At 47.8% G+C, this 25652-nt stretch overlaps 1 protein-coding gene across 1 annotated transcript in view; it reads right to left on the minus strand.

Moving 5' to 3' along the window:
• The window catches only part of LOC144130414 (vesicular glutamate transporter 2-like), a 29839-nt gene extending 4666 nt beyond the window's left edge, over positions 1–25173 (minus strand). Inside the window, exons 1-9 of the mRNA XM_077664339.1 lie at positions 24730–25173; positions 22501–22616; positions 20721–20835; positions 19766–19853; positions 17631–17708; positions 16213–16346; positions 7115–7246; positions 5387–5516; positions 244–342 (exon numbers count right to left, since the gene is read on the minus strand). Of these exons, the coding sequence (XP_077520465.1) occupies positions 244–342; positions 5387–5516; positions 7115–7246; positions 16213–16346; positions 17631–17708; positions 19766–19853; positions 20721–20835; positions 22501–22616; positions 24730–24849 (1012 nt within the window). The 5' untranslated portion in view covers positions 24850–25173. The remainder of the gene's footprint in view (positions 1–243; positions 343–5386; positions 5517–7114; positions 7247–16212; positions 16347–17630; positions 17709–19765; positions 19854–20720; positions 20836–22500; positions 22617–24729) is intronic.
• Between the last annotated feature and the right edge of the window lie 479 nt (positions 25174–25652).

Raw genomic sequence — 25652 nt, forward strand, 5'->3', positions numbered from 1 at the left:
TCTTGTGAGCCATGCTTATAGTCAAGCAAACCTGTCCAGTCTACATTAAGGAGGATCGTTCCCCGGTCTATATACAGCGCTAAAGGAAGTTCATTCGCAATGAGTGATAGCCCACAACGCTTGAATTATAACCCGTTCTACCTGGAGACATCCACAAATCGCGGTGTCATAAATCAAGAAATAATTAAAATTATTCTGTTGTGGCTAACAGAGTGAACGCGATAAGATAAAAAGTGGCCTTACCAACGACAAACATTCCCAAAGCCGCCATGGCTATGTGCTCTATCCACCGACTTTCCTCCAGGCCTTGAAGCATGGTGGCGCAGGCGTGGATTAGGAGACCTGAAAGCGTAATAAGGCAAGCATATAAGGCTATAAGCTAGCATGCTGGCAGTCCAAGTAAGATTCTGTCCTTCGTGCTTTGTCTAATGTCGAAACATAGGCTCCAAACATGAGTGTGCATTCAGTGTCTTTCGGGAGCCGCGCATTGTTTCACATTTTATTTCTATTCTAATAAGCTCGCTGATGCCAAGCGAGCTATTGACTAGAAGGAGTCCAATGTTTTTGTCATTTGAAACATTGCACTTGTTTGTAATGGAGCTAGCGATCGCGGTAAAGACAGCAAGAAGAGCAAAGTTTGAGGCTGTGATCCTTCAGACTCCTTGGCTCTTAGGTCCTCGTCTCGCGAGTCTCAACTACGGAACTTATTCTCCACGCAGACTCTAATGTTCCACCCTTAACGATTACAAGTCCTAACGACGCAAATCTGTTTCACAAACGAGAGGTTGAGACATCTTCTGTGGGGACACCGCTGTTCCCTCATTATCGATTTCAAGTAGGTCAATTAACGACACCAATTCGCTTCTCGCGTAACGAGTAGAAATCCCTTCTCCTCTAAGGCTACGCTGTTCTGCTACAATCTATATCTGGTCCTAATGATGCCAGGCTTAAAACAGAAAGTTCTGGCCGTCGGGCTCGAACGAGTGAAGCAAATTTTGCAGAAAATTCGTTGCAATGGGAGAGCCTCCAGAATGTGAGCACTAGCTGTAGGTGTGATGAGACATTTGCACAAATTCTTTGTGGCTGCCCTCGATTTTACACTGAATTAGGCACTCTGCCGCTTGGATTCATGTCCGGTAAAGGAGGCTAAAATTTTGGGATCTTAGCCTCAACCTTCGTCTGCTACGGAACCATCAAGCTGCTGCTCAAATATTCAAGAGGCACATGCTTCAGCATCAGGCTCCAGACTTACTGTGAGTGCCCCGTGCTGTTAGGGACTAAAGAAAAACATGGACAATACCCGTACTGTGAACTGCATGGAACTTTCAGTCCTCTTCTGTTTGTCTTTCATTCCTTCTATCCCTCCTCCCCACGTGTAGGGCAGCCAACCAGGCATTACCTTGTTGATCCTGCTCGTCTTGTCTTCCGTCTTTCACTGTGTAGCTCTCTCTCTCTCTCTCACACACATATATATATAAAAAGGGCTCATTAATTGTTTAAATCAATCAATAGATAAGAAAACTTTACTGCACTACGCACTGAGCCTGCTTCCTTATGGAGTGAAACGCTGTTTTTTTTTTTCATTGCCGGTTTCAGGTAGGTGACGAGGTTCGTTTGGGGAAATACAGCTGTGATGGTTAGTTCACACTGGACACCTAATTGGCTTTCAGGTTATAACAGCACTCCTTAGGGGCTTGCCTTGCATGGTCGACGTAATCTACGGTTCGGGAAGGAGGCATCTAATAAGTTCACACTTCTCGCATAGCCGGGGTGTTCAACCATAAGCTGTCATTAGCGCTTGAATGCTAATGGGCTGTTCACGCTAAACACGACCCCAGCTGCAGAGGCTGGACGCGAATCTGCAATCACAGCGCATTTGTTTAACTCGTATTGGTCCGTTTTTAGAAAGCCTTTTCTTCACCGCACTGTTTTCGCCAAAATCTCGGCGTTCACAGCCCAGTTTCTGTCAGACTGTGCCATGATAAATGACGGGAATAGTGAAGCCGTCCCCAAACTCCTCCCACAACACAGACGCGTGCCAACTTTCGATCAACAGATCCCTCCATACGGGACACACAGACGTCCTTTTCTCCATGCGAAGCAGCTGAACGAGGACCTTCATCTGAGGCCATCAATTTCTGCGCGCTCTCGACCTATCGTCCCCTTTTCGCTGTCTCGAGATGACTCTTAGTCGAGCGCACGGTTTTACCCGACTCTGTAAACATCTGAATCGATAAATCGATTGTCCCAAGTCTGTCGGTACTTTACAACGTTGATAGAAGTCCTGATCTCAAGCACGAAGGTCTTTGTTCTGTCGCTTCCAAAACGGTTGCCATATTTATTCGCTCACTAGTACACTCTAAACAGAAAGGAGTAAAAAAGACAGTAATCTGTCCTCTAGCGACCTCTCTAATAAAGAAGGGAGTGAGCTATAGGACAGCTCACTCTCTTTTTACCTCCATGTAGGAGTATTCGTGTCTAGAATGTAGACTATTTCTTCTTTGTGTGCCTCACCCGTCACTATATACTCCAGTTTCGTTGTCCTGCACGCTTTTAGCTTTCGATTAGTGTCCAGGGGCCCTATCTCTTGTAACGTTCATTTTGCTCACCCATCGATTTCGACCCACTGCCATTGGTCACTGCAGCTTCTGAGATCAGAACCGAGATAACTAGAAAGCAATCAGAATTTCAATTGGGATGTCAAAAGTTTTGCTGAACAATGGAATATGACGACGAAATAAATGACTGAAACAAGAAAACGTGGAACGCTTATGCAACTGCTGCAAAAATATACTTCCGCCGATTGCTTATCGAAGCACCAGAATTATATCCAGGTTATCTCTATCTTTATCTCTCTATTTCTCAAAGCTCTCGTGGATAGCACGGATAACCTCTCCTTGTACTAAGGAGGGTCTGTATTCACTGCGCTTGCGCCTGTATACTGCTTTCCAGGTGTGGTCTCCTGTACGGACTCAAAAGTTGCTGGCAATCTGGCGCTCAAGCCACAGATTGCATTCGCACACTAAATGTATGGTTGCCAAAAATAATGGCTGCATATCAGGGGCTAAGCTAGGAACTCTCAATAAAGTTGCGTTATGCCTGGGATGTTAAAGCACGCCTTGTCACGAATTGTTTGAATTAATAAGCGACCTTCATCATGCTGTGTACGATAAATTAAGGATTGACGCTATATATTATTGATTTCGAGAAAGCGTTTGATAAGGTACCCCCTTATCGTTTATTACTGAAGCTAAATTCTCTCATCATTGACAAGCATATTATCACCTGGATTACTAAGTTTCTTACCAATCGTTACCAATATGTCTGTGTAAATGGGTGTTGCTCTTCCCCAACCGTGGTAAAATCTGGCGTGCCGCAAGGCTCGGTGCTTCGACCAATTTTATTCTTGATCTACATTAATGATATAAGTGAATTTATTACCTCTACTACTAGATTATTTGCTGATGACTGCGTTATATATAGACAGATTACCAACCCTGACGACACCAACTCTTTGCAGTCAGATCTGGACAGAATCACCACTTGGTGTGAACAGTGGCAAATGCAAATTAACGTCTCTAAAACAAAGACTATAACATTCACCACCAATAATCAGCTTCAAAATCACTGTTATTCCATGAATAGTATTCCCATTGAGAATGTCTCTACAGTCAAATACCTAGGTGTTCATTTTTCGTCTGATCTAACATGGAATAACCATATCGATGCTATTGTCAGTAAATCATCTAAAGCACTTGGTTTCATCAGACGTCACTTGCACCAAGCTGATCCTGCCACCAAACATTTAGCCTACACTACCGTCGTCCGCTCAAAAATAGAATAAGCATCATTAATTTGGAACCCGCATCAATTGTACTTAATTCACAAACTGGAGTCAATACAAAATAAAGCAGCGAGATTTATAACTAATAACTATTCACGTCAGTCCAGCATAACGGCAATCAAAGCATCGCTAAAGCTACCATCACTCGAAAAGAGAAGAATACTAGCACTATTATCACACTTTCACAGATTCGCTTCATACTATATTAGACCCGCCCACCGTATCTTTCCGCGCTTAGATCATGCTCTGAAAATCGAACCCATGTTTGCACGTACCCATCTCTTTAGTCATTCACCATTGTTTCTTCTTGCCGTTCACCACTGGAACAAGTTACCGGGTGATATTGTCTTCATCTTAAATCATGACGCCTTTGTGCAAAAAGTAAAGGGTTTTTTACAAATAAATTCTGGTTAGGAAGGCTCGTTTCCTGCATATGCTCAACTTCGAATTTTCTGTACTTTTTTCCCATTTTGCCTGTTGTTCTGGATTTGTGTTCCTTGTAGAGCTATGTGTAGAGTATTGTTTTTATGTAACTGTACACCCCCCCCCCCCCTTCTATGTATTGCTTGAAAAGGGCTTTTAGGGTATGTGAATAAAAAATATATATGTTTGTTTTAGAATATGTATTTATTAGAAAATGAGTTACCTGCCGTCAAAATTTGAATTCCAGCCTTTTCGTGCCTTTCGCACTCCTCTTGGCAATTATTTTCACGCTGAATGGTCGGAGATCCTCCACCGGCCCATTCTAACACCATGGCCAGCCCCAACCACTCGGCCCCACCCCCGGCTGCCGACGCGCGGGAATTCCCAGGGGGTGGAGCTTCCTAACCCCCCCACCCGGAGCAAAGCGGCTGACTGGCCGCGGCCAAGATAGCTGCATGACGTCTGAAATAGTCTAATAATAACCTCTTAACCGACATGCGCAGAACCATAAAGCGGAGGAGGGCGCGAGTATGAAGAAGTCGCCGGGTAGGGTTCATCAAATTTTGTGCGCGATTGTTTGTCCTCTGATGAGTGTAGAAATGCATTGTTTGGGTCAGTGTAGTGATTGGGCGAGTTTATATACTCTCCTCAGAAGGCGTTTCAGGGCCCCTGTAATAACTGAGTATTATTGTTTGCTCGCTGGAATTTTCTGACGTTGCTTGTTACACAGAAGCCTTGAAAGCGAAGCAGCATCCAGAAGTATCAACGTTCTGCATTTATTGCTTCAACTGCGTACAGAACTTGCGTGGTAAATGCCTCTAGGTTTATATCCGTCGTCGTTAACGTGTCATTGTAGGGTAGTACATTCCGGGCATCATGCGAGGCTTCCTCGCGCCAGATATCGCTTTCCACGATGCTGAGAAACTGACGCTTTCAACGTATCCAATGAGAGTTTTAAGGGGGAGATTTTTTTTCAGTACAAAACAACGTTAGTCGCATTTTTTTTTTCGACGAGGAAAGTACGAAAATACGTCGTGCAAAGGTCACCAATACGCCCCCCCCCCTCCCTCCCCTCCTCTTGCTCAACATGTGCCCATTTTTAGGAGGTGTTGCCAATACCTCCAGTGCAGGTGAGCCTCCTGGCGCCTGTTGTGGACACCAGGCCCTTTTCACGCAGGAGGTCGCTGGCGACGCCGCAGGTCATCACAACGGCCGCCAACGCTAGCACCGAAGACAGGTCGGGAAAGCTCTGCAGCAGGGCAGACAACGCGAATACTGCAAACTCAACACTGACACACGCCAACCCACACGCGCGCACGCACACGTCAGTGGAAGCCTCGATCGCTTTGACGCTGACGGACAAGCGTGGCGCGCTGATCGCCAAGCACTCGACGCGTCGAAGAGGCGCGCTTGCACAAGCTGACTACGGGTGCCGTTTCTTGCCTTCGGGGGTATATTTGGTCAGGCGTCGATTACTGAACGCGATACTCACAGACACTGCTTCCATACCGTCTGGGGTGTTTGCTTGAACGGCCTCGGGGCACACATACAAACGCCCCGACGTCATCTCAGCGAGTAACACTTTCGCTCTCAGCTTCTCACCTCGCGCGTGCGTGTGCGTGGAATGACGAAGTTTCAGCCCAACCGTGGCCGTCGTGTTCTTGCGTAAAGCAAATCGATAGGCTTCGTCACTCCTTCTCTGCTCTGTTTGTATAGAAGGGCTTCGACGATCGAGCTGGCGGGTCTCAGCTCGTGCCTTATAACATCGATAGGACAAGCTGACAGCGTTCGGTCACATCTGCCATCCAACTTCTCTCGCCCGCAGCGTGTTTGCGCCAACGCATCGCGTTTCGCTTGCACCCCGCGGATGTGAGTGACAGCGTTGTTAGCGCTGACCTGGTTTATTGCGTGTGGTTACCGTCTTACCTGAGAGAGCTGAGCATCGGTAAAAACGTCGATATGTATAGAACAGTGCCGGCAACACGCATCCGTCTTTTTTATTATTATTTTTATTACTCTAGGTGCTGTTCGCTCCCCCAGTCGCGGTTTTAACCAGCCCACCCGTCGCACATTGTTCTGCATAAACAGGCTTGATTTCAGACAGGCTTGACTTCCTTGATTTTATCTTTGCAAACACTATTGCCACCTAAAGCAGGCAGCTTGCTGACACCGGAATGCATAACGACGTTTACGTAGACTTGTGTGCGGGCATACAAGCGTGGTCGTTTAGGAGGGGAAGGGGAAGGGGAAGGGGGGGGGGGGGGGGCGTGCTGCGTACGGTTCCACCATTGCGAAATTCTCGTTATTGCACTGACTCCTTCCTTTTATAGCCAACACGTTTTTGTGACATTTAAACGTAAAAAATTGCAGCGCACAGCTTAAGCTCCGCCTTAAGGGTTTGACGCGAGAGTGCAATGGGTTAGTACCCATATATGCGGAATTGGTCATTCTCGACTTAACATTCATAAATCCCTGAGAGTACTCATACCACTCTTGGCACAGTTGTGCAGCGGTTAAGCGACGACCCTGCGACGGCAGGTGCTGCTATCGGTGGGTCTTGTGCGACACAGGTTGCTCGGTCTCGCGACTAACCATTAGTTTAACAGCCACATGCCACTGTGTGCAGTTCGCTCACAATCCGGTGGGCAGGTTGTGATGATGCCACAAGGTTACGTGACCTATAGGTGGCCCACCTGCCTCCTATAGGCTGCTTCTCTGGGAATTTTTCGTGAATTTTTCGTTCACGGTCAACGACAACGCCGACGACCGACACTGGATTTTCTGCGACACGAGCTCCTTAACACTCTCACGTTAATATAGTTAGCGTGCAGTGGAGAGGACACTCACGGATCCGCCTCCTAGGTACATGAGGTAGTTGTATTTCCCCAGCCGCTGCTCCGCCATGCCGGCTGCTACGCACAGGCACACCAAGTGGACGGGGCTGCTCCGCAGTATCTTGCTCCAGGGCACGCGTTGCGCCTGCGTGGATTCATGAACACTCGAGAAAAATTTGGTCCAGCGAAGTCGCATTAATCGACATAACGCCTTATTCTAAGTACTTTGCTGTATACCAGAGTAGAGACGCTCAGCATAAGCATGTAGAGCCTTTGTCAAAAGTAAAAGGTCCGGGAGGTTCGCTTCCAAGGCGTTTAGTTGGGCTGAGCCCTTGTAGCATCCGCGGGACTCAATACATAGTAAACTACACGGCATGACTCAGAATAAAACCCCTAGGGTTCGAAACCTTAGGCGAAAGGTGTAAACTCCCTCGTTAGTGTGCTCACTCGAGCTGATTTCATATTGGAGAGTTTAGGAAGATATCACCTGAATTTTTGTGATTATAGTACAATAATATATTCATGATTACAGGCTGCACCAAAATCATAATCGCCTTTGTCGCGACACCTTACAGATGGATTTCAAGGGCTTCTACGAAAGATACCAAATCTCTTACGTAACAGGAAAAAATGACTGCCACAAGCTATCGTATGCTATTTTACATCAAATGCAGAATTAGTATTTCAATTTGACACTTTATTTGATGTAAGTGTCCCAAAGTGCAGCCGTTGTGTCGCTCTTAGAAGTCCCGAATTCCGTCCTGTAAGACTGATCCCCGTCTTAATCTACAGTCAACTCGACGAAAAAAAAAAAAAATAACGCAAGGAAGTATAGTGTCTGCAGAGATTGGAACGCATTATCGAGCTCCAACAAACATCCGGGCCGGCCACGTGCGCACAGCATCATCTTTCCTTTTTTTCGAAATTTATGCGAAAAGAAAAATCATTCCACTCTTTCTGAACACGCGCATTGCTCCTCCATAAGACTGTTGAATCAAATGGGAACCCGTTGCAGATGTCCGCCTGCTACTCAGAATATTCCCGCTCTTTTCATTTCAGTCGAGCCAAAGTGCGTGTCCCTGTATTTGCTTCCAAAGCACGAGCTCAGAGCTCTTTTCATTTCGATGCGCACATGAGCGCACACGTGCTCCGGCTTTCCTTTCTCGGAAAGGCGAGCACCTTACAATACTGCTCTTCCGATGGTTTTGATTTTCGACACGTGCCGGATGCCCTCGAGCAATTTCTTTCCCATTTCGACTGTCTGAGATTTCGTCTCGCGAAATGTACGAGTATAAAAGAGAGAGCGCGTTTATTTATTTTTGCATTAGCCCCTGATTCGCTCCTTCCGTAACTCGCGCCATGTCGTGCGACTTATGCTGTGCCATTTGAATGTCTCTCTGCTCGCATCTTTAAAAGAGGCTACGATTATCCGCTACATTTTGAAAGTAAAGAGAGTGCTGTGACCATTATCCGTATCACGTGCCTATGTGCCAGGTTCTTCGTTGTTTTTTTTTTAATCTGTACAGATTTCTCTTTTAAAAAACAAAAGATAACTCAGTGTGGCGCGTGCAAGTGGATTGAACTGCACGGCGAACACACTGTCCGTTAAAAGCAGACTAATGAAGTATTCTTACACTTTGACTTTATATTTTGGATTTTAAGGAACAATATTGTATTTTCGAATTGTAGGCCGTCAACATTAAAGGCTAAACTAATTTTAAAAATTTTAAGATTAAAATTGTGTTTATAGGTATCGGACGTAGATGCGCGCACAAAACGAGCCGATACCGAAATCACGCGCGACATGCGTAGGCACTGATATAGCTCCATTTCACGGGGAGGAGGGATGACTTCAATTTCATTCCATTTTTATTTCTTTAAAAGCCCCTTCATAAGGGCATCACATAAGGGGCGGGTACGGCCGAAATGTAGCATTTGCGCACATTGAAGAAAAAAAAAGGTGCCACTCCAGAACAAAAAAATACCAGCAAAAACATAGTATGGCGTTAAGAATTTATCAGAGAAACTGGGCTACGGCGTAGTTAAAACATTGTGCGATAGCCGTCATTGCTAGCACACCTGACGTGAAGGCACCGGCTGCATAGCGCTGACGCTTCCTGCCCTCTCACAAGGCCTTCATAGTACGAACTTCATCCGACATGGCAGTTCAAGGTCCGCCCCCTTCGGCGAAGAAACGCACAAAAAAGCCATGCGTAGCGTGCGTCTGCAAATATGACTGCGCCGTTTGAGCACGGGAGCCCCAACGCTGCGAGTCAAGCGCGTATCACATACTTCTGGATGTAGGCGTCTCCTCCTCGCAACCTAACCGTATTTTTCTCCCAAAGGTCGAGTCTGATGTCGCTGACTGGGATAGGCACTGATCGGAGGCCTAAGAAAGCCTGCTTCGTCTTACAGCGCAGCTGCCAGCTGATCATTGCCGTTGTATCCATCGGCTTTGGCGCAGTAGCCGTGATGTGACGTCACATTCAGTCACGTGACCAGCCGTGATCAAGTGAGGACCACGTGAACACTGCCGTGACGTCAGTCGAGCGAGCGCTCAACGTGACTGCGCCGACCACGTACGTCATGACATCAACACGAACAGAGCCGTCAGGCGTAAAGTCCCTGTTGTTACGTCTCGCCTACAACGCGCGGTATAGCCGGCGCGGATGCAACGGACGCCGCGGCTTCGTTCATCGCGGCCGCAACGCCTCCCGCCAAGCGCGTCCAGGCAGGTTTCAGTGCCACGTGTCGTCGTGCGTGCGTGTGTGTGTGTGTGCATGTTTTGCCCACGCTTGTCAAAGCGCGGCAGCCGGGGAGAGGAGCTCCCCAACTGGGAGGCGAGGAGGTCTGACCGGCGCCGGCCTGGCGGACGCGCCCGTCACGTCTGGACATGTCGAAGCGACGCCGTATCGGATGACTCTTCCCAAGCCGTTCCCTCTTGCCCTCGACTCCGAGGGTATAAAAAAAGACAGCTGCGCCAGACGCAAGAGAGACTTTGATTCCTTCCTGCGAGTAACGTGGTCGCCCTGACCGGCTGCTCTTTTGCGATGCCAGAATAAACAAGTTGTTCTGTTGCCAGTCGACTCATCCTTTGCCGGGACCTTCGGATGTTTCCTGCTTTGCCCCAGGCCGCCAGGCCAACGCTACCCTTGGGGCTTGCAAACCAGATGCAACAACTGGTTGCCAGCGGTGAGATCCCGACAACGGAGGCCAGCAGCGAAGATATGCGTTCAACTGTATGCTGAGCAGCACAACGACCATCCGGGAGCAGTGCAACGAGCCCTGTGTGATGACTGGTTGCCTGCAGCGGAACGACTGCGCTGAATTCTTGGCTGCGAGGTTTGGTGAGTGCGGGACTTTCTTCTTCTGAGTTTTGCCAGGCTTTTGTTAGTGTCAGAAACAGAGCTGGTAATTGTGTTGTCGTTGCTGCCGGGTTAGTTTGCGGCAAGACAATAGTAGGCAGTAGAGAAAGCAGCATTCGGAGCAGCCATGGATTTGAAGTCGTTGCGCAAACCGAAATTGCTGGAGCTTGCAAGAGAGTTGGGTCTGGATGTCTCAGACAAACTCAGAAAACCAGAACTGCTAAGGGCTATTCTTGAGTTGGAGGCTAAGGATGACGAGCTGTCGGAATGCCTTGAGACGATTGAGGAGAGGGAACAAAAAGAAAAAGAGAAAAACGAGCGCGAACGTAAAGAACAAAAAGAGAAAGAGGAGCGCGAACGTAAAGAGCAAAAAGATAAAGAGAAAGAAGAGCGCGACCGTCAACACGCTTTGGAAATGAAGCGTCTCGAGGTAGAGATGGAACGCGCTCGTAATGGAAGTCAGGCACACGGTGCAGGAGAACGGGTATCGTTCAAAATGACTGACCTGATGCGGCCGTTTAAGCTTGGAGAGGACATTGGTTTGTTCCTGGTTAACTTTGAGCGAACGTGCGAGAAGCAGGGGTTCTCTCGGGAAACGTGGCCACAGCGCTTGCTCACTTTGTTACCCGGCGAGGCGGCCGACGTAGTCGCTCGCTTGAAGAGAGAGGAGGCAGAGGATTTCGACCAAGTGAAATCGAGTCTGCTAAAAAAGTACAGGCTGTCAGCGGAGGCGTTCCGTCGGAAGTTTCGCGAAAATGAAAAAGGCAGAAATGAGTCATATACAGAGTTTGCCTACAGGCTTATGTCAAACATGCAGGAGTGGCTCAAAGAAGAGAAAGCGTTTGGTGACCACGAGAAAATTCTGCAGTGTTTCGGGCTGGAACAGTTTTATAGTCGGTTACCTGAGAACGTGCGGTACTGGGTCTTGGATAGGCCAGACGTTAGTACAGTGGCTAAAGCCGCCGAGCTAGCCGAGGAGTTTGTGACGCGTCGGGCTCGCGGAGCTAAGGACGGTCAAAAGGGTGAATTTGGCTCCAAGTCTGAGAGGCCGAAGTTCACACCCATGAGAGCATGGGGGGACACGCGTAGTGCGGATGCGAGTAAAAGCAGTCCGACCGAACGTAAGGAGACGGCGGCAGCCGAAGCCGAACGCAGAAAGCGGTTCGAGAGGAGGCAAGCGCGCGTGTGTTATACGTGCCAGAAGCCGGGTCACTTTTCGGCGCAGTGTCCAGAAACAAAAAGAGAAGTCGTGTGTTTGTCATTATGTAGCACTGACGAGAACATGAAGCTTCTCGAGCCTTACATGTTAGACTTCCTCGTAAACGGGAAAGAGTGCCGAGTGCTTCGTGATTCCGCAGCTACAATGGATGTAGTTCACTCCTCTTACGTAGAACCCGATATGTTCACGGGCGAGTGCGCATGGATTAAGCAAGCCGTGGAAGCTCATAGCGTGTGTCTGCCCGTAGCAAAAGTGCTTATTGAAGGACCTTTCGGAGCACTTGAGACGGAGGCCGTAGTGTCATCTAGGCTGCCCGCCCACTACCCGTACCTATTTTCGAACAGGTCCGATCACCTCCTGCGCGAGAAGGGGCTTTTGTTTGGTGAGGCTAGCGTTCAGGCCTTAACCAGATCAGGAGTTCGGGAGCTCGCTGCAAAGGCGGTAGTTGAGGGGCCGACGTTGTCGAACAATGAAAAAGGGTCGGAGGCGCAGCAAGCTGATATTCAGAGCACGTCAGAACTGGATAAAATTGAGCCTGTAGCGTTTAAGGCACCAGGTACTGGAGAGGAAATGCCCGACAAGGGAAAGTTAGAAGAGCTTCCGGTCGAGCTTCCGGGACTAGGCTCAGTGACGAACAGGGAAGACACTGATCAGGTCATTAGTGACTTACTCAGTAAAGCACCGCTGTCGCCTGAGCAGAAAACCGAACTACACCAACTCTTACAAGAGTTTCAAGGTCAGTTCTCTGAGAGGCCTGGTAGGACTTCTGTCCTTACTCATGATATAGAACTTACCTCCCCAGAGCCAGTACGATCCAAGGCGTACCGGGTGTCACCCCGCCAGCGCGATATTATGGAGGCTGAGGTAAAGAAAATGCTACAGCTCGGTGTTATTGAGGCGGGTGAGAGTGATTATACCTCCCCTTTGATTTTAGTTGAGGTACCGGGCAAGGAACCTCGTCCTTGCGTCGACTACCGCAGGCTTAATTCCATCACTAAGGATCAAATTTATCCGATCCCTAACATCGAGGAGCGCCTTGAGAAAGTTAGTAGCGCTCAGTTTATTTCCACCCTAGATCTTGTCAGGGGTTATTGGCAGGTTCCACTTACAGAAGAGGCTAGTAGGTATGCGGCGTTCATTTCACCAATGGGAACATTCCGTCCTAAAGTTTTGAGTTTTGGTTTGAAGAACGCGCCATACTGCTTTTCAAGCCTCATGGACAAAGTGTTGCGGGGTCAGGAAGAATTCGCTTTACCGTATTTAGACGACGTAGCGATATTCTCCGCATCCTGGTCTGAGCATATGGCACACTTGCGGGCAGTGCTAACCCGCCTGCGCGAAGCGGGCTTGACAGTCAAGGCTCCCAAGTGCCAATTAGCACAGGCCGAGGTTGTCTACCTCGGTCACGTGATTGGACAGGGTCGTCGCCGCCCCTCTGAAATAAAGGTGGCCGCTGTGCGAGACTTCCCGCAACCGCGCACGAAGACCGATATTCGGTCGTTCTTAGGTGTCGCCGGCTACTATCAGAGGTACATCCCCAGGTACTCCGATATCGCGGCTCCCCTGACGGATGCTCTAAGAAAAACAGAGCCCCAAACAGTCGTCTGGGGCGAGACAAAGGAAAGAGCTTTTAGCGCCCTAAAGAGCGCCCTAACAAGCCAGCCTGTGCTACGATCGCCAGACTACACAAAAGGGTTCGTTGTTCAGTGCGATGCTAGTGAGCGAGGCATGGGCGTTGTACTGTGCCAAAGGGACAATGGAGAAGTGGAACACCCCGTCCTGTATGCTAGTCGTAAGCTGACCTGTCGTGAGCAGGCGTACAGCGCCACCGAGAAAGAGTGTGCGTGTCTCGTGTGGGCCGTTCAGAAATTGTCATGCTACCTAGCCGGCTCGAGGTTTATCATTGAGACGGATCATTGCCCTCTCCAATGGCTGCAGACCATATCTCCCAAAAATGGCCGCCTCCTGCGCTGGAGCTTCGCTTTGCAACAATATTCCTTTGAGGTGCGTTACAAAAAGGGGAGTCTCAACGGTAACGCCAATGGCTTAAGTCGAAGCCCCTAACGTAGGAATCCGCCTCAAAGTTGTTGGTTACTGATGTTTTCTTCCTGAGGCAGGATTTTTAACATATTGCTTTTGTTTAGTGTTTCAAAGTGATTATGTGCTTTCTAGTGCAATTTTCCAATTTGTGGACGCGTTCTGAGTGCTGCTTGACTACTGTAAGGAACTAGGCAGTAGTATAAAAGGGGAAAGAGCCTGGCAGAGCTTAGTGAGGGTTGTCTCGTGCTTGCTGACTGAGCGGTTGCGTTTCGGCGTAGTTCTAACGCTTGCTGGGAACGAGCACAAAAATGGCAACTCTCCCGAAGTGACTTTGCAGTGTCCTATGTGATCCTGAACCCGAGAACGAGGCCTTCTCTGTGCGCTGCGCTCAAGCAACGTCGAGGGACGATCGGTTTCGATTACGAGCATCATCGAGCGACATCCCTCTGGACAGCGGATGCAGTCCCCTGACCATCGGGATCTCCTTCTCCCGGCGGGGCGGTCTGTTACGTCTCGCCTACAACGCGCGGTATAGCCGGCGCGGATGCAACGGACGCCGCGGCTTCGTTCATCGCGGCCGCAACGCCTCCCGCCAAGCGCGTCCAGGCAGGTTTCAGTGCCACGTGTCGTCGTGCGTGCGTGTGTGTGTGTGTGCATGTTTTGCCCACGCTTGTCAAAGCGCGGCAGCCGGGGAGAGGAGCTCCCCAACTGGGAGGCGAGGAGGTCTGACCGGCGCCGGCCTGGCGGACGCGCCCGTCACGTCTGGACATGTCGAAGCGACGCCGTATCGGATGACTCTTCCCAAGCCGTTCCCTCTTGCCCTCGACTCCGAGGGTATAAAAAAAGACAGCTGCGCCAGACGCAAGAGAGACTTTGATTCCTTCCTGCGAGTAACGTGGTCGCCCTGACCGGCTGCTCTTTTGCGATGCCAGAATAAACAAGTTGTTCTGTTGCCAGTCGACTCATCCTTTGCCGGGACCTTCGGATGTTTCCTGCTTTGCCCCAGGCCGCCAGGCCAACGCTACCCTTGGGGCTTGCAACCCAAATGCAACACTGTATAGGTCCCTAAGTAGGTTTGTCAGCTAAGTAAAAAACATATTCAGGGACTTCCGTCCCTGGCACGGAGCCCACCTAGCGCCACACGTGACCGCCGTGCCATGACGTCCCCACGAGCATGCCTCGAAAAGAAGGGAAGTATCAACCGCAAATTCACAAACAAAAGGTATGCAACAGTTGCACTGGCTAAATGTATTAATGAGCAGCATAATCATCCAGGCATGTTTCCGATTTTAAACGCGTCCACTGGGCTTGAAGTGGATCTTTACTTCTTGGCGGCACATGTCACGCGTGTGTTTCGGTGTCGGCTCGTTGGGCGCTCATAATTCGATTTTCGATATCTCGCACCATGATACCGATTTCGGAATTTTAAAAACTATATAGAATAACGCAGTAAAGAAAAAATATGAAGTTCATAATTAATAAAAGATAAGTCCTCTTAACAACACTCTGTCACGGGCATAATATCCACCAGGGCGCCCAATCCACCTGCATCGACCACTTATACGTATCTTTCGCGGTTTTTAAAAGAGAAATCTTTAAAAACTATAACGAAAAAACAATATTCAGTATACGTAATAAATGAAGTATTCGTGCAGGCGTGCATTTCTCGAGTCTACGAAAATTCCCCCGAGCTCGCACAAAACCTAGACTTCCTTTCATGTTATTTCCTCAAATTTGAAACCGCGTTTTCCATTAGTATTTTTTTTCTTTTCCTTGCTACAACTTGTAGGAGAAGCTGTCAAATGCCGTAGGTTCTGCCCTTTCACGTGTCTTGTTCTGCCTTCTAAAAACGATCTTCAGTAATTCGAGAACATTCCTTCACCAAGCAACGAATCCAGTGAGTCAAAAGCCTCCACTGTGTTCGCTGCTGGACTCCGAATCTGGTCCCTTGTGTCGCCCCTTGAATTTCTACGCCTTCAAACGGTGGGATAATCGTTCCTTTTACCTTTCAGAGATTTCAAGAGTTGCAAAACTGGCCAAGCTGCATAGCCCAGAAGAAAACTCTGCGACCTGCATGTTTTCTGCGAACGCTGTGCACGTCCAAGATACTTTGTACAGTGGGGCGCATTATGTTAAAGATCTGTATTTTTGCCTTCATTTTTTGACCACTACTAGGAGAATAATTTATCTTTGTTTTCTTTGTTTTCTTTGTTTACGCCAAAGATGTTATGATTAGTGATGAAACAGTCATGTTTTTCCATTTTTTTTCTCTACTTCAGTAACAGATCAGCAGGATTGCTCGCACAGCCAGAAGCATGAAAGAGATGCTTGGTTTGTAAAACGACCTCCATTCATCGTATTTTTATACGTTCTCGTAAAATAAAGCGTCGAAAAAAGGCTCTCTCACGGGTTTGTATACGCGTTAATCTCGCAGCAACTGACTAAGCAAGGCAACCTGCTTTCGGATGGCGGCATGCTCTGATATACCTTGGAACTTGAAAGTGTCCGGCTGTTTCCCTCGGTGATACGGAGCCTCTCCTCTTCCGTCACAGACTTGTTGTGGCAAGGGTCGTCGAAAAACAGCAGGTACCAGAGCACGAACCAGGCAAGGCCTAACGCAGCTTCAAGAGAAATTATAAGCAAAACGCCGGGGGCAGTTCATTCTAGTATGAAGAGGAGCAGAACTTAAATTCAACAAAGCCTACGTTCGGAGGCGTCAAACACTTAAAGGCAACAAACCCTACGTTCGGAGGCTTCAAACACTTAAAGGCAACCAACCCTACGTTCGGAGGCTTCAAACACTTAAAGGCAACAAAGCCTACGTTCGGAGGCTTCAAACACTTAAAGGCAACAAAGCCTACGTTCGGAGGCTTCAAACACTTAAAGGAAACAAAGCCTACGTTCGGAGGCTTCAAACACTTAAAGGCAACAAAGCCTACGTTCGGAGGCTTCAAACACTTAAAGGCAACAAAGCCTACGTTCGGAGGCTTCAAACACTTAAAGGCAACAAAGCCTACGTTCGGAGGCTTCAAACACTTAAAGGAAACAAAGGCTACGTTCGGAGGCTTCAAACACTTAAAGGCAACAAATCCTACGCTCAGAGGCTTCAATCACTTAAAGGCAACAAAGCCTACGTTCGGAGGCTTCAAACACTTAAAGGCAACAAAGCCTACGTTCAGAGGCTTCAAAGATAGTCTTCGTGCCCTAGTGATCTCACTGGAATAGGCATTCTAACGAGCTTGTTCGAAGGGAATTTTTTGTGCACCTAACACAATTACAGGAACTGGGCATGTGCCGTACCCTGAACTTACTTTCTGTACAATGGTCAAATAGTGAAATGTGGTACTACGATAGCGCACCGTTGAACGTATTTGACGGTGTGTGATGCTTGTTGGGAGCGTTTTGTCCGAATGGATACTTTCAGAAAAAAAGCTGCAAATGATTGAGCTACTACGTAGATCTGAACGTCTACCGAAACACAAATATATAACCGCAGCTCTGAACTTAATGACGACAAACGCTCACGTTGCAGTTTCCGACTTGTTGAAGTTAACAGCTATGGACTTACTGGCTGTACATCGCCCACTATACTTTAACACGTGTTTTAGATCTGCATATTTCGTTTTTTTTTTCGTGCTCTACGTAGAATAGCCGTAACCTGATGTGCGAAGCCTACGTGCTGTCACTGCTTCATATAAAAGTAATCATTGTTCAATCACCTAGCAGTCCACATGTATGGGAAGCCACTCGGAGTTAAACATTATCGATATTCTCGTTCAATTCACAGTGAAAATAGAAAATAATATAATGAATGAATTACTCAGTCTATGAATTAAATGTGATCATTAAAGCACAGAGTGAACTCCCGGTTCGCGAAGACCCGATTGAGCGCACAGTTTTCTTACCGTTCGCGAACATCACCGGTGATGTGACGAATTCGAACCCGACAGCTTCAAACATACAACGGCCTCCAAGCAGGGTGGCTTGCAAAAAGAAGAGAAGCAAAACGCATACATGCATGGTAAAGAAAAACGCTTCACATTTCAGATGCCGCTGTGTTAACGGTTTTATCCGAACGTTATCTCTTTCCTTAAATCCTGTTCATAAGAAACAATCTAATCAAAATATTATACAGTTATGTGCATCAACGTCATCCCAGCTGTCCTGTGTAAAGGTACGCAGTGCAGTTAAAAGTGAAATCCAGGGTTCGACGAAAACCCGTCTGGTCGGGTATGTTCATGGCAAAAAATCTTCAAGCGCCGACCAATCGTTAAAAAGATGACGTTTCGGCTCCGGCTTACGGGGGCCTTGTTCACAATGAATCAATGAATCATTGTGAACATGAATCAATGAATCATTATGAACATGGCCCCCGTAAGCCGGGGCCGAAACGTCATCTTTTTAGCGATTGGTCGGCGCTTGAAGATTTTCCGCCATGCAGTTAAAAGTAAACGTCAGAACAAGGCATGCGAACAACGCATCGAAAAAGTGCAGTCCAGTGATCGGAGAACATTAACGTCAGCTCAGCTCGTTTCTTGGAAGGTACCTTATTATCTTTTGTTTTGTTAAGGTTGTCTTGTTCATTTAGTCGAACAACTCTCACGCGAACACTCCGGAATCCTTCCTGAGTGCCGTACACAACTAGCTGTACTTCTAGCGGCAAGGCTAATGACCGATTCCTAAACGCGGGACCGGAAGCGTACTTGGATCATCTTCTTCGACAGCGCTGGCGCCGCTTTCGCCTCGGGCGGAACGCTCTAAATGCACCGACGGCTTTTTTAGCCCGTGATTTCACGCTGAATAGAGAGGCACCCCGGAAGCGGTAAGCGAAGGTTTCAAGTACCACAGGGCATGTATGTGTTCATTATGCAATATCAATCTTCTATTCCAGAAAAAAAGCACTTCTCTCAACCGAATGCGTCTGCATAAGAAGTAATCGTCTTTCAAGTACCACATTTATTCAAATATAGGTCGGTCACTCAATGTAGGTCGACTACCGAGCCGCCACGTGGAACACGCATTATGTTTCAGAGAAAGACTCGAGTAGGGGTCGACTTGTACCTTCATGAGGGCACACAAAAATTTCGAGACAACAAAACCTTCATTTTGGCATCCTTTGGTGCACCATTCTACTTGTATTGTACAAGATACAAGTTTATCTGAATCTGACTGCACATCATGATATTACATCTCGCTGGCATCTTCGTGCGCTCACATGGCGCTGCCTAAGCGAAAGGACGAAGTCCTGACGTCGCCTCTAACTTCGCTAAGATGAGCCACGCGCCTACCATATCTAGTCACTGTTAACGGATGACCCCCCTCCCTTCTCCCCCCGCTGTTTTTTTCTCTGGTTTTGGAGGATACTGATGGACGTAATAAAAGTAGTCTTCAGTCGAAACCAAACCCGCCGCGGTGGCTCAGTGGTTAGCGCGCTCGGCTACTGATGCGGAGTTCCCGGGTTCGAACCCGACCGCGGCGGCTGCGTTTTTGTGGAGGAAAAACGCTAAGGCGCCCGTGTACTGTGCGATGTCAGTGCACGTTAAAGATCCCCAGGTGGTCGAAATTATTCCGGAGCCCTCCACTACGGCACCTTTCTTCCTTTCTTCTTTCACTCCCTCCTTTATCCCTTCCCTTACGGCGTGGTTCAGGTGTCCAACGATATATGAGACAGACACTGCGCCATTTCCTTTCCCCAAAACCAATTATTATTATTATTATTATTATTATTATTATTATTATTATTATTATTATTATTATTATTATTATTATTATTATTATTATTATTATTATTATTATTATGTTGAAACCAAAAAAAAATCGTTAACCTTGTCTGTGAGGAGGACCTTCAGAGTTGATTGAGCTAAAGTACGCTCTAGTCCTGCAACGCGAACGTTTAGCTTTTTCTTACCATCTGTGTTGACTCTAGGTATCCTTACGTAGCGTACTGTTAACGATTTTACTACGTAAGACAATGAATGCGCCGGAATTTTCCACTTGGGAAAAGTTTTTACAGCCAAGGAGCGATCATATCTAAACGTACTAGATGTAAGGATGGCGAACATTGTCGTCCGCTCGTCCACGGGAGTCCAGTCGGCCAAGACGCCGTGCAGAGACGTCAGAACAAATCCCTGGAAAATAAAAGGGAAAGAAAGATATGGACAATGTATTGCTGAGTGTGCCGACACATCGAATCCATCTGCTTAGAGTCTTATTTTCCACTGAAGGCCACACTAAAAAGTATGTTTCACCTCTTCTCCAGTGCGCGCACATTTTTCGTTATTTTTCCCTCACGCATTTTTATCGTTGTCCCCTTCTTCCATTACGAGGCAGTAAACGGCGAATAGCCAGAGGAAACTAACTCCACGATCTCAGCTTTACCTTATCCTTTTCTTTCCAAACATTCCTCTCAGGCAAATTAGCAAACAGCGCAGCAGTAGTTCATTGAACGCGATTATTTAGCCACGCCTGTTGCTCTATGCGTCTTCTGCCCTCCACTCTTGCAGTGCAAAATGGTCGACCCGCAGAGCTGTTGCCACCTCGAAACAGACATCACATAAAATGCTTTTTCGATGATTCAGAGCAATATCTGTTGAACGGATAACGCAATGCGAATATCTCATGGAAAGGAAAAGGTTGCCATGAGCCCTGTCTGTTCGGCAAGGCAGCGTACGCGAATACAGTTGAACCTCATTAAAGCGAAGTTGAAGGGGCCTGGCGATTACTTCGTTATAGCCGCACCTTCGTTATAGTCCGCGTAGGCCGAGTTTCCAAGGGGAACCGTCATTCCTTCGTTATATCCAATATTTTGTTATAAGCCGTTTCGTTATAACGAGGTTCGTCTGTATCTCTCTGCGCACGCCGATTTCTCTCCTCTTAGAAAGGGGAAACGTATAGCGCCAAGCAGCTGTGGCGGGAAGAAAAAAGTTAAGAAGAAACGCTCGCAAAAGCGTACGCTGCAGGCGGCGTCGCGTCACGAGGCGCGGAGAGAGACCGACCTCTGCCGCTCCGTTGAGGAACTGTGCTCCGGCCAGACCGTGGATGCCGAGGTGAATGGCCAGCGGAGCCACTTCCAGGAGCAGCGAAAGAGTGATCAGCGACGATCCGAACACCCTACGTCCCAAGGAGGAACAGTGGAGCTCTGTATTAGTTCACATACAGAGTACACGTTTCTTTCGTGCCCGCGAGTGCGTCATACTCCACCCAAGCGTCATTCGTATCAGGAGTCAACTAGCGAGGGCTTCTAAGCTTGATTTTTGCGGAAACGAAACTGTCCGCCTTGAAAACTACGTTTCAAGACTTGCTCAAGCAGACCACGTGCTCTATGCTCGCAACATGATCGAGCATTCTAATAATAATAATAATAATTGGTTTTTGGGGAAAGGAAACGGCGCAGTATCTGTCTCATATATATCGTTGGACACCTGAACTACGCCGTAAGGGAAGGGATAAAGGAGGAAGTGAAAGAAGAAAGGAAGAAGAGGTGCCGTAGTGGAGGGCTCCGGAATAATTTCGACCACCTGGAGATCTTTAACGTGCACTGACATCGCACAGCACACGGGCGCCTTAGCGTTTTTCCTCCATAAAAACGCAGCCGCCGCGGTCGGGTTCGAACCCGGGAACTCCGGATCAGTAGTCGAGCGCCCTAACCATTGAGCCACTACTGCGGGGCATGAGCATTCTACAGCCCGATTTCAATTATCGCTTTTTTTTTCATATCTTTGATTTTAATGCTTTCTGCGCCTCCCTCCTTCCGTCTTTCCCCAATTCTCTTCTGCACGCAGAGTAATACGTCAGCGATTTATAAACGCCGGCTAAATTTACGGCTTTTCATTAAAGGGTTTCTCTCGAAATCGGTCTGGTACCCTAGGAGACCATCTGCTAAGTGACATTCGCTTGACGTCGTAATGTGATGAAAAGCAAAATGCTTTCATTTTGTTTTATGCCATTTATTTGCCTCGAGGTAGAGATTTCTTAAGAGAGAAAGAACATGAGAGAATTCAGAAAAGTAAGCCAGTAACAAAGCTCGCAAAAATAAAACACTACAACGGAAATAATTCAAAATTCTGGGCTGGCACCCGATGACGAAAGAAATACAAGGTACAAAGTGAACGTCGGCAAAGCATACACAGATACGCGGATGTAGGACAGACCTTCAATATTTCTTGTTAAGGTTTCAGCGATGATGCAGATTAATGCGCGAAAAAAAAGCTTAAATATTAAGCACACGTAGGAAAAATCCCAAAATATCGTCCTCAAGCATGCTTTTAAACATAATCTAAATAATTACTTTTTAGTGATGGACATAAGTAGTTCCAGTCTTTGCTAGATCTATTAATATGAGTTGGCTCCAATGACAGGGTAAATTGCGGTTCACTGACTTTCTGACTGTGATCACAACGAGAATAAATTAAAGATGCTGACTTGATCCAAAGAGCGTGTAAAATACTGTTAAAATAAAACATCTTGTGGTACACAAACTTGTGAGTTTTCGGCTAGTGGATGCTTATTCGGGTCTCGTAGACAAGGGCCCATATTCTGGCAGTGCCTAAGAAGTGAACACGTGCACTGCGATGCATGGTTGGCGCCTTAAATGCGGAGCTGACTGCTTCGTGATGACTGCTCACTCGCACTTTTTATTACGACGTCTCGTCTGAAACAGCGCTCGCCGTTAAGTCAGTTATTGCAGTGCAAGAGTTAACATTACAAAACTTGTGTTATGTGCTGTAAACACACTTGCGATTGAAATCAAATAGTTTGGAGCCACTCCGTGCGTACCTGTTGGCCCCGTAGTCGACGCTGACCAGCGAAGCGGGGAGTAGCGAAAGCAGGAGACCCACTAAGTGGGAGTAGACGAAGGGCTCTTTCTGCTGGTACGGGAAGTAGTCCTTCCACTGAAAAATACACGGCGCGTGCGTTATAACGGGCGCAGCTCTCGATTGCGCCCTATAGTGTGAGCATCTTCACTGTGTTGTATTGGTGGGCTTTAGAGTCACGGTGTGCTCATAGAAGCACCTGCAAGATTATCACTGAGTTCATATCCATACATTCTCGACAAGTTCATTTTTTATGCACTAATTATATACATTATGAACGGAATTTTGTTTATATCGTAAAAATAATGATAATTGGTTTGGGGGGAAAGGAAATGGCGCAGTATCTGTCTCATAGATCATTGGACACCATAACCGCGCCGTAAAGGAAGGGTAAAGGAGGGAGTGAAAGAAGAAAGTAAGAAAGAGGTGCCGTAGTGGAGGGCTCCGGAATAATTTCGACCACCTGGGGATCTTAACTTGTGTCGAACCCGACCGCGGCGGCTGCGTTTTTATGGAGGCAAAACGCTAAGGCGCCCGTGTGCTGTGCGATGTCAGTGCACGTTAAAGATCTCCAGGTGGTCGAAATTATGCCGGAGCCCTCCACTACGGCACCTATTTCTCTTTCTTCTTTCACTCCCTCCTTCACCCTTCCCTTACGGCGCGGTTCAGGTGTCCAACGATATATGAGACAGATACTGCGCCATTTCCTTTCCCCCCAAAAAAACCAATTATTATTATTAACTTGCACTGACATCGCACAGCACACGGGCGCCTTAGCGTTCCGCCTCCATCGAAACGCAGCCGCCGCGGTCGGGTTCGAACTCGGGAACTCCGGATCAGTAGCCGATACTTTTTATATCGTAAGATATAAAAAAACACAGCACACGGGCAGCATTTGCGTTTCGATAGAGGCTAAACGCTGGTTCTTCGGCTCAGAAGACGAGCGCCTTAACCACTGAGCCACCACGGCGGGTGAATGAAATGTTACGAAAAAAGATTTCACTCCCCGAAGAACCAGCGTTTAGTCTCTATGGAAACGCAAATGCTGCCCGTGTGCTGTGTGATATCAGTGCACGTTAAAGATCCCCAGGTGGCCGAAATTATTCTGGAGCCCTCCACTACGGCACCTATTTCTTCCTTCTTCTTCCACTCCCTCCTTCATCCCTTACCTTACGGTGTGGTTCGGGTGTCCACCGAGATATGTGAGGGAGCTACTGCGTCATTTCCTTTCCTCAAAACCAATTTTCATTTCCCATTTCTTTAAGATTTCACTATAACAATCAATATATCCGCAGATCTCCCGTCGGCATACTTGCTTTTTTTTTTTAGAATGCCGTTCTTGCTGTCGACAAAAAAGTTCCCCGTTGGTTTTGTATGGCGGTCTTAACTACTCGATGCGAGGGACGGATTAACTTTATAAGATTTGGCACATGTTGGAAGAATGGACCATTACTTTCAATATTTCCATAACAGTTCCTTACAATATTCCAATATTCGAAATTGATATCCAAGAATCCTGGACGTGTATTTTTCCTCTATCACTGAGATCTATATACCCAGAAAAGGCGCTGAAAATCATGGTCACAAAGCGTACCTGGGGTCAGAGAACTCATACGCTCAGTTGTTCGCGTTTTGTCCTTGATTGCCTTTTGTTGTTTTTTTTATCGGGCATTCAAGCCCACAATTCAATGTTGACAGATTAAAGGCTTCCTGAAGTGTAGCACCCGAAACGTTCGGTTACCCTTCTAAGCTCTCACTCTTTTGATTTTTTTCAGCATTTAGGTCCCGCGTGCAGTCCAGAAGATAGACAAGGCACAGTTGCTGACAGATCACAACCCACCGCGGTGGCACTCACGAGCGTTGGAAAATTGCACCTGCGTCGACGCAGTGATCGCTCGCTTTAGAAAGCGTTCGATACTCACTCTTGTAGTCGACAGTATCCTCCGCGCCTTTCTCGCCTGATCTCTTGTCCAAGCAGCCGAATAAAATTACCTCCATGTCATGTTTCCTATCCCATTTTCGTACGCAGCCATCTCTCTGCCTAGTTCAGCAATTATTCTTCTCGCGACAGCCAAATGGCCACACACGTTTGTCACCAACAATACGCGCACAGTAACAGCGCCACTCATTCGAGCGGATGACAGCGGATGGCGTCTGAAGTTGGAACATAGAGAAATAAGAACCAACGAACCTTGACGCAGTACGCCGTGTAGCTGATGGTCTGCCAAAGGACGACTTGGACGCCGATAATCACGAGGGCCACCATCAAATATCGCTTTGGCACGACGGTGCAACTGCACTTGTCGTTCATGGTGCCGCTGACTCGCGGGCCGACCTCACGGCGTCCCGTTCGTCAAGCCCGCCGACGCACACACAGCACCCCGGACGACACTCGCCGTCTCCTGCGGCAGCTTCCGAAGCGATCACAGGCTCCTCTGTGTAGCGCACGTTGTCAGTCGTGCCGTAATTCATTCTTCACATTGTGGTCCCCGCATCTGACGCAGCTTTATGACAGGAGTTTCTGGTCCGAAGCGCGCCATCGTGGTCCCGAGGTTCTTTGTTAGCACCCTTCCCTCTTTCGGTTCATGTCACGGATCTGTTGTGGTGCGAGCTTAACTTGCTCGCATACATTCGTTTCGCCAGGTCCGCGTCTGCCGCTGTAATATGGCATCGCCTACGTATACCTATAGCTACAGGGGCCATGCATCCGCGCTCGCCTTGGAGTTACGCCGTGGAGGTCGCGGTTGGGTGTGTACATGCGCCGCGTCTGCCTGTCACGCCTCGCCGCGAATCCCGGAATGTGCGGGTGCAATGGGCGGAATAATATCTGGGTGACACGCTTATTACTTGGAATGCGTGCCTCCAGCGTGGTGTGCTGAGTGTTGACGCGCGCCGCATGATTATCGTCCGCTATAGACACAAGGAAGCACGTAAACAGGGCTAAAATTACATCAATTACCGCTTTCTGCGTCTTTGCATAGTATCATGTAGGCTAATCTGAAGGCAATGTATACTGGCGCACTTCGCAAGTATACATTGTCTCGGCGTTTTCGATAGTCTTTCACCTAGCAAGCCCCTCATTCCCAAGAAATGCACAAGCTATATGTGCCATAA

The sequence above is a fragment of the Amblyomma americanum genome, chromosome 4, assembly GCF_052857255.1.
Source record: "Amblyomma americanum isolate KBUSLIRL-KWMA chromosome 4, ASM5285725v1, whole genome shotgun sequence".
NCBI classification, from domain to species: Eukaryota; Metazoa; Arthropoda; class Arachnida; order Ixodida; family Ixodidae; genus Amblyomma; species Amblyomma americanum.